Raw genomic sequence first — 8,404 nt, forward strand, 5'->3', positions numbered from 1 at the left:
AATGTTGCACAGTAGTTAGGGATTAAAAGAATTGCATATCATAAATAAGCAAATGAAATGGTGAGAGGAGTTTAGCGTTTTAACACGACGCGTGTTGGACAGTGTCACGAAGATGACTTTAATGTATATTTGCGATGGGTCGTCGTCGGACGTACAGCCCTTGCTGGACTTTGTATCGTGGCGTATCATTCGCAGTGCTAGTCAATCAAACTACTATAGACACATAGTAGGGCGACGGCTGATAAAAAGGTGTAACGGGTGGCGAGGCTCAATGTAAAACTGGGTTCCCATTACTCGTATATTTGCCGAAAATAAGGCGAATAACAAATATTCGTCTACTCGTACCAGTACACAAATATTACCGTTCCGACTACTCGTCTATTTGTAAAATTATTTTATGTTTTTATTGTTATTGAATACTCGATACAAAAAGACTTATTCATTTTTTAAAAGTTTGTAAGCTCTAATATTTCTAATATAAGTTGACACTTTTATAAGATATAAAGGAGGGACCTAAAAATTATTTTGTAACAGGTATATAGAAATACATGTGAAATTAACAAAATAAAAAAAAATATTTTCAAAAAACTCATTATTTTAAGGGTAATTGATTGATTAGTGTTAAAAAATCACTTTGTACAACAATCTGATACAATTGAAAATGTATTGAATTGGTTAATTAAATAAAACAATTTATTTAAATAAATAAAGTATTGATTTGGAATGAGTATTTGTTAAAATAAAAATCATAGCCTAGTAGACCGTTCCCACCTATCGCGAATTAGGACAAATATTTAAAATCCCTTTGATTCGTGTCACAAATACCGTCGGGAAGATGACGAATAACGAATGCCGTACACCATTCCCACTGCTTGATGAATATAGACGAATAACGAATATTTGGCAAATAAACGAGTAATGGGAACACGGTTCAACGCGAAGCGATGCAGAACCGTGTCGACTTGTCTCAACTGTGCCACATCCCTACTATGTTGCGTACTCTCTGTACTTATTAAAACTGTAGTTTTTCTTAATTTATTTCTAAATATAACTTTAGGTCAAATTTATTAAAACATAACATCACATAAATAAATAAATTTTTAATATTTTTTAATTAAATATATAAAAATTTACAAAGCTGTTTCATGAAAATATATTTATATAATTATTTTTGAATTTCACACAAACGGTTTTCCTGGTATTTAAAAAAAAAATGCTCAAGATGAATTTAAGGTGAAAATTTATTTATGATCTATTAAAATTTTGAAATCACAAAATTTCGGTATATTGTAAAATTACTCCTGAAATCTATAAATAGTATGATTCTTTTAATATTAGTCAGTCAATATTTCTTTAAATAATAATTATTTTGTAAATTTCTTTTTTAGATTTTTTTAGTTACATAGAATTCTACATTTACTTATTATTAGGTCTATTCATTATGCCTCATAAGGGTATCAACTTTGTTTTTTCAATTGTAAACTTCTATTTTTAGTTTGATCATTGATAGTGTTATTAGTAAATTTATTCATCTTCTTGTTATACTACTTAAAAATTTCTATTTTCAATATTATATTAATGTACAAAATAAGCGGAACTATAAATACAGGTCGCTAATTGTAATACTACAATATATCTAATTTTGGCAGATCTTTATTGTGGGGTTTATATTTATACGTGTATAAAATAAGGGACACATTAAATACAGACAGCTAATTGTAGCATTTATGATGTTCTACTTATAGATAAACGTACATTATTACTTAATTGTTAGAAAAGGTAAATGTATGGTGATTTTCAAAAATCATATTTTACGTAAAAATGTAAAAACGGATTTTACTCTATTTTGTACAATATAAGACAGTTTCATTTTCATATCAAATTATTATGTAAATAATACATTGATAGGAAATAAATGAATGGAAGTACTAGGATTTTATTTTATCAATTATTTAAACACGTATTTATGTAATAAAACATTATTTGTATTTATTGTAAACTCTTCTATTTTAATGATGCATCCATGATTTTTGTTAATACTAAATGTGTAATTTCAACCAGCCACCAAAATAAAAAACCACAATCTTTGCGAAAACAAACTAGTTTTTTCATAAAACTTAAGGTCAAATTTATTTAATATCATATAAAATGAAAAAAATGTTTAATATTTTTCAATTAAATATCTAAAAATTTACAAAGTTTTTTCATAAAGATATTCATCAACAAGAGGAACACCAGCAGTTGTTGCATTATCAATTCCACATTCATTAGTACCTCTTCGAATTTTGAATGATCCATTGTCTCCCCAATTAGTGTTCCATGAGTTAAGTAACAACCAGTAAGGAACATCATTTTCCACGCCCCAACCGATCAATTTAACTGCATGACCACCTAAGTAAGTGGCATTTTCTGATTTAATGTAAACACCTATGTGAACAAATAAATAAAATTATATTTTAATACAAATATAAATTTATTTATCCATACTTATAAACATTTACCTTTTTTATAACTCAAAAAATCATCATAAACATGAAAGGACGCTTCTATTGGGCCATACGTTAGAACATCTTTTTGAATTGTTTTGGGATCAAGAAAGTAAAAATCTTTGGCTAAAAATGAATTTTAAAAACATAAAAAAAGTAGTCTAAATATATTTTTAAAGTTTCCAAGCATATTTTTTGTGATCCATCTATAGCTTTGTTCCAAAACTGATAAGGTATTGATTTTACCATGATGTGCATGTAGTATTTTTTGTATCCGTCACTATTGAACGGATTTTACTAAATTAAACGTTTAAATATCTGAAATATTTTATTGAACACATTATACTCAAAAATTTAAAAATATTTCTCGATTATTTTATTACCAAAAATAGTGGGGTCGTGGCATAGTGGAGACAAATACATGTAAAATCTGACAATGATTTAAACCATTATCAGGTATTAATCAATGTGTAATTTGGTTATGTGTTTAAAGAGCTTTAATTTATTATAAAATNTGGGGTCGTGGCATAGTGGAGACAAATACATGTAAAATCTGACAATGATTTAAACCATTATCAGGTATTAATCAATGTGTAATTTGGTAATGTGTTTAAAGAGCTTTAATTTATTATAAAATAAAAAAATTACAGTTGTTCAGTAAAATTTTCAAAAATCAAATTGAAAAAAATTGTGATATGCATGGGAATTCTTTCCAAACCCTTCCTGTACTTAGCTTTTTTGAGTTTTCTCAAAAAGCATTAGAATTTTTATTCTCTATTTTGATTACGTTTTCATTATGATCAGAATTTTTATAAAAAATGTGTAGTAGTTTTAAAATACTAAAAAAATTGTAGAAAATACCACTTTTATGATACAACATAACATAATTTTGAGGTATTATTCTAGGTATCTAAAATTGAGGGATTATTTTCCAATTTTCGATGACGATCAGTTCAACTAGAAATCGTATGCCTTAGACGTCTTTATCATTAATATTGGTCTATTAAGAGTTGATAATTTTCATAAACAGACATAAAAAATCACATGATGATAAAACCAATTTATCCTCAGTTTAGCATCAAAGTTGAAATAATATCAAATTAATTTTTTTCATTTATCTTTAAAAAATATGCATTTAAAACAAACATGCAATATGATAACAAAATATAAGTTAACAATGGAAAATTTTCGCCAAACAAATTTGGTTAATTAGTGTCACAAAATATGTATCACTAACAGTTACGCACGTAGAACATGCATATTTAAAATACATTAATCGTGTAATTGAGATCAATAAACGTTTTATACCAATACATTATCAATTTTAATTGTTTAATATTTAAACATTTAATATAGGACAGCTGTTGTGAGCGTAAATCATATGAGAGATTATGTTTTGGAATAAGTTTAGGATTAGAGTGGTCGATCTTAAGCAATTGGGATTAAAGCGAGGAAAAAGAAGAAGATTAAATCATTTTTACAAAAAGTATATTAACTTTAGAAGTAAAATTAAGGGCATTGAAAGTCTTAATAGTATCAAGTATTTTTCAATTAAAGGGATCTATTGCTAAAAATTGAATGACATTATTAAATGTTTTAACCTAAAATGATATTTTAGTACTGCTAATGGCATAGGAACTAGTATTCTAAGCTCCTTTTGGATATACTTTTTCTTTTGGAAAAGTTTTATTACAGTAATTTTAATCACTGTCAGATTTTAATCAATCCATATTGACTTAATTATTATTAACTTATTTTATTATGGGAATACTTAGTTAAGAAAAGCCATATAAATAATGTAAATATTAAATGAAAAAAAAATTGGCTTAGGAAACATATTCTTAATTTATCCAAGAAAAAGGAAATATTTTTATATTTAATATTTGATTTTATGTATTACTATATCTGTGATCTTCCTTGTAATCAAGTTTTGTGTCGCCATAACATTCTCTACGACAACTATGGTTCTCTTCTACTGAATGGCTCTTACAGGAACCCTCAATTTCGGGTGGCTCATCATGAAGACAAGGCGCAATTTGATAAGGCTGGCATCCCTAGAAGGAAAATTATTAATAAATTACTTTCAAGTATTCTATCGAAATTTATTACTACATATGCAATTTGATTACAACAGTGAAGGTAATAACATGGCAAAGTAATAAAACAAATTTTTTTCAAGATAATGATAAACTATAATGTGATTAAAAGAACAGTTATGATATAATTTTGTTTTTTGGCTAGAACATATATTGGTTATTCTTTAGTTTTATAGTACATAAGAGTGTTGTAGCGTAGTTTATCATTCAGTCGCCATCTTAGCGCTGATGTTTAGTTTCTCGGTTAGTTTCCTGATGGTCACAGGAATTTTATCGGTGTCACACGTATTACCTCCTTACTGATTTCTTCATCCATAATAAGACTGCGTTTGAGCCAGTGTACAAATCCTGTCAAATAATTTTAAGGAAGAGCGGTTCCCAAATAAGCGGAATAGAGGCTAAAGAGATTATGATTGTTTTATATTACAAAAATAAAAGGAAAATATAATATAATAAACAATTTAAATTTTGTCAGATATAGAAAAAAATAAGTTTTTTATTTTTTTTTATGAGAATAAATAATTTAATGATAATAAGTATAATTCTAAATTTTCTTTGACTGACTATGATTTTATGAATGTGCGATAATTCTAGTGACTACTTGCTGGATCACAACAATCAAACTTTATTCAGTTAAAATTGTGTAATGTATAAAGTATAAACTTAAATATTTTTTACCAAAGATTAAATACTAATCTTACTTAATATTCTATTCTATAATTATGTTATGAGTAAATAATAAATTAAAATTTTATTTATCAAAGATTAAATATTAATNTCCGAAAATGTATTTCATATTTAAATATTATTTAAATTTTAGTAATTCCTATTTACTTAAGAATCATTAAATGTTTAAGCGTTTAATAACTCAGATACATAAAATTTGGATCACGGAATAAGTTAAAATTTTTTTTTTGTTTCCTTTAGGTTAACTGCTAATTTAGTATATGTTTATTTAAATATAAAGCTGAAATTTTCTGTTTTATTACTGAACATTTTTTTTATTAATATTTATATTTTTATTATTTATTAATCAATAGAAAATATTATGAGGATTCAAAAAATACTAAAATATTGCTAATTGCGAAACTTTTAGTAAAACCAATACCATCTCAGTTTTACATCGAAGATAAAATAATTTAGTACCAAATTAAAATTAAAATTACCTCACTACTATTATAAGCACCTCCAGTAACAATTCCGTGCCATCTAAAATGTTTCCAAGCTGTGATAGGAAAACCGCCGTAACAGCCTAAACCACAATTTTTACAACAAAATGCTAATTCTTCAGCTGACAGCATTTCGTTGAATTCATAGTTTGTAGCAATACATAGTCTGTCTGAAAAAGCACTAGTGGTACTTAATGCCTACAATAGATTTATTATTGAATTTATTTTATTTTGAGATATAATAATATTGATACAAACCCAACAAGATCCACAATTTCCTTGATCACGAATTGTTCCAATGCTTTTACATTGTTTCCACTTCTTTCGAGCATCAAACTCTTTTGGAATATGGTGGCAACTACTGTACTTAGGATCGTGTGACTTAACCGGTTCATTCTTCTTTGGTCCTCCTNTGTGACTTAACCGGTTCATTCTCCTTTGGTCCTCCTACTCCTCTAGATCCTAACAAACGTTTAAAATATTCCAGTGGAGTATCTGGATGGAAATTTTGACCAGCCTGTAATTAATTTTTCTTATACTATATTAATTTAATAAATGCTCAACATTTATGATTAGTTAACTTTAACGTTTTCGACCGTATAAGCGAATCAATCGATTAATTATAATTCATGTTCACTTAAATTAGTAAAATCAAATTTTAATAGAAAAATGTTGTAAAATGTTTATTAAAGTATAATTAATTTTAATAAATTTATGAAATGATAAAAAACATAATACCTGCCATGTAATTGTTTTACTATTGATTTTGTTTATGTATTCAGGTTGAAGAAAATATACTTGCTCAGTCAAGTAGATACATAAGAGAATCGTGCCTGATAATATTATAAATTTAATCATTTTAAAAAAAAAAGACTAGAATAAAATATAAATATGTACGACTTAATTTGAACTCTGTCAATCATATACTACAATTTTTATTTATATTAATTATTGGAAATATTTAATGGATTGAAATGTCAAAAAATAATAATCTTTAACCAATAAAAAATTCCCGTTGATTATACTTATTAATAAAAATTTGAAGTATATCAAACATTATATCATATACATAATCAAAGTGTTATACTTGTATAGCACTATAGGTGTATATGAAAATTAGCAATTAAGTTGACAAATATATAAATATTAGCACACAAAAAATATCTGTTACCAATGCCAAATGATTATCTCAAAATTTTTTGACTCATAATCATATAAAGTACTTATAACTATACATCTTAGATACTTAATAGCAATAATAAAATTGATAACAGGAAAAATATCAATTTGATTGCTTCATATTAAAGTGTAATATTGTATTATTAATAATTGATCATTTTTACATGTTTCTGTTTCCCGAACTTAAATTTATACAGAGAATAGTGACTCTTTTTTTACATGTTAGGAAGTCACACAAAAATATCCGTTATTAATTGATGGCACGGCATTTAAGATTTAAATTAATAAACAAATGGCATGACATTTATTAACATATAACAATAAGCTACATATATAATTTAATTGTTTAAAAATATACCAATGTAAATTTGTATATAAAAGAAACAGGAAATAATAAACAATATTTCATAGTAATGTGTTAGATATAAGGTAATAAATAATGTGTAAGATATTATGGAACAAACGGTAAAACATTAAATGATGATAAATATATACGAAAGTGTAATTATTAATATGCGATAAATTACTACAAAACAATTAATAAAGAAATAATGAGAGCGTCACGTATTGCCTTTGAAAATACCATCAAACTAAATATAAAAAGCACAAACTAATGAGCTTACTGTCTTAAATGTTACGCTGATGGTGAGAATGCTTTCACCTGGTCAGTCGTGATCAGATGTGGCCAGTCATTCTAAAAGGTACAGGCAGAAAATGATCCACTACATTCACATTATAATTACATAAGAAGATAGAAAGTCTAATTATTTCAAAATATTTATTGGAAATATCAAGATAGGAAAGTAATAATTTCACCAAAAAAATATATATGGTTTAAAATTATATTTTATGAATATATAGATTAAGTAGGCTCGAAGAAAAATCAAGTGATCATCAGTCATAAAAAATATACCATGTAAATTTAATAAATTAATAATGTTTGTACGAAGTTAATTGGCAGAGTTATATCATTTATACGTGTCTATTTCGGTCATTAAGTAAGAGGTTCATATATAGTCATTTTTAGCTTCGATGCGAAGCTGAGAAGGTATTAATTTTACCATGATGTGTTTATTTTTTTATTATTTTTTTTTTTTGTATCTTGTATAATTTTTCTGATAAATGTACTGTAATTAGTAATTATAAAATTTCCAGATTGCATATTAATCTTAAAAATTTCATTTTTTTCAATTTAATAATGTCAATTTCAAACTTGCAAGTTGAACTATAAGTTATGGTAACAAATTCATTTTTTAGCTTCGATGCGAAGTTGAGAAGGTATTTTTCATTAAAACTTTCACTTTAAAAGACAATAAAAAATAGGTTCAAAATGATTACCTTTAACATATTAAAAATCAAAATCAGTATTAATTTAATACAATTTTTTTTGTTCTTAATTATTTTTTTTTATATGTAAATACTTATTTTTTAATAATAAGTAATAATATTAAAACTTAGAAGTAATAGAAAAAGT

The 8,404-nt window shown here is 25.7% G+C and overlaps 1 protein-coding gene across 1 annotated transcript; it reads right to left on the reverse strand.

Moving 5' to 3' along the window:
• Positions 1-1,963: 1,963 nt before the first annotated feature.
• LOC126899984 (cathepsin B-like) lies at positions 1,964-6,681 on the reverse strand. The gene is made up of 7 exons (XM_050675310.1): positions 6,490-6,681; positions 6,188-6,268; positions 6,010-6,150; positions 5,749-5,949; positions 4,387-4,540; positions 2,502-2,612; positions 1,964-2,427 (listed from the first exon to the last, which is right to left on the reverse strand). The coding sequence occupies exons 1-7, from the start codon at positions 6,607-6,609 to the stop codon at positions 2,192-2,194; spliced, it is 1,044 nt and encodes a 347-aa protein (XP_050531267.1). The 5' UTR covers positions 6,610-6,681; the 3' UTR covers positions 1,964-2,191.
• Positions 6,682-8,404: the final 1,723 nt, after the last annotated feature.

This window comes from Daktulosphaira vitifoliae, unplaced genomic scaffold (assembly GCF_025091365.1).
Source record: "Daktulosphaira vitifoliae isolate Bord-2020 unplaced genomic scaffold, ASM2509136v1 Scaffold_2, whole genome shotgun sequence".
NCBI classification, from domain to species: domain Eukaryota; kingdom Metazoa; phylum Arthropoda; class Insecta; order Hemiptera; family Phylloxeridae; genus Daktulosphaira; species Daktulosphaira vitifoliae.

Bases quoted from the DNA above. Each gene is read 5' to 3' on its own strand.
- LOC126899984 (XM_050675310.1), bottom strand. From the start codon at position 6,609: ATGATTAAATTTATAATATTATCAGGCACGATTCTCTTATGTATCTAC. The intron at 2,613-4,386 runs GTAATACATAAA...ATTCATTTTTAG, and splicing joins CAAGGAAGATCACAGATATA to CCAAAGATTTTTACTTTCTT. The intron at 2,428-2,501 runs GTAAATGTTTAT...TTGTTCACATAG, and splicing joins TTTTTTGAGTTATAAAAAAG to GTGTTTACATTAAATCAGAA.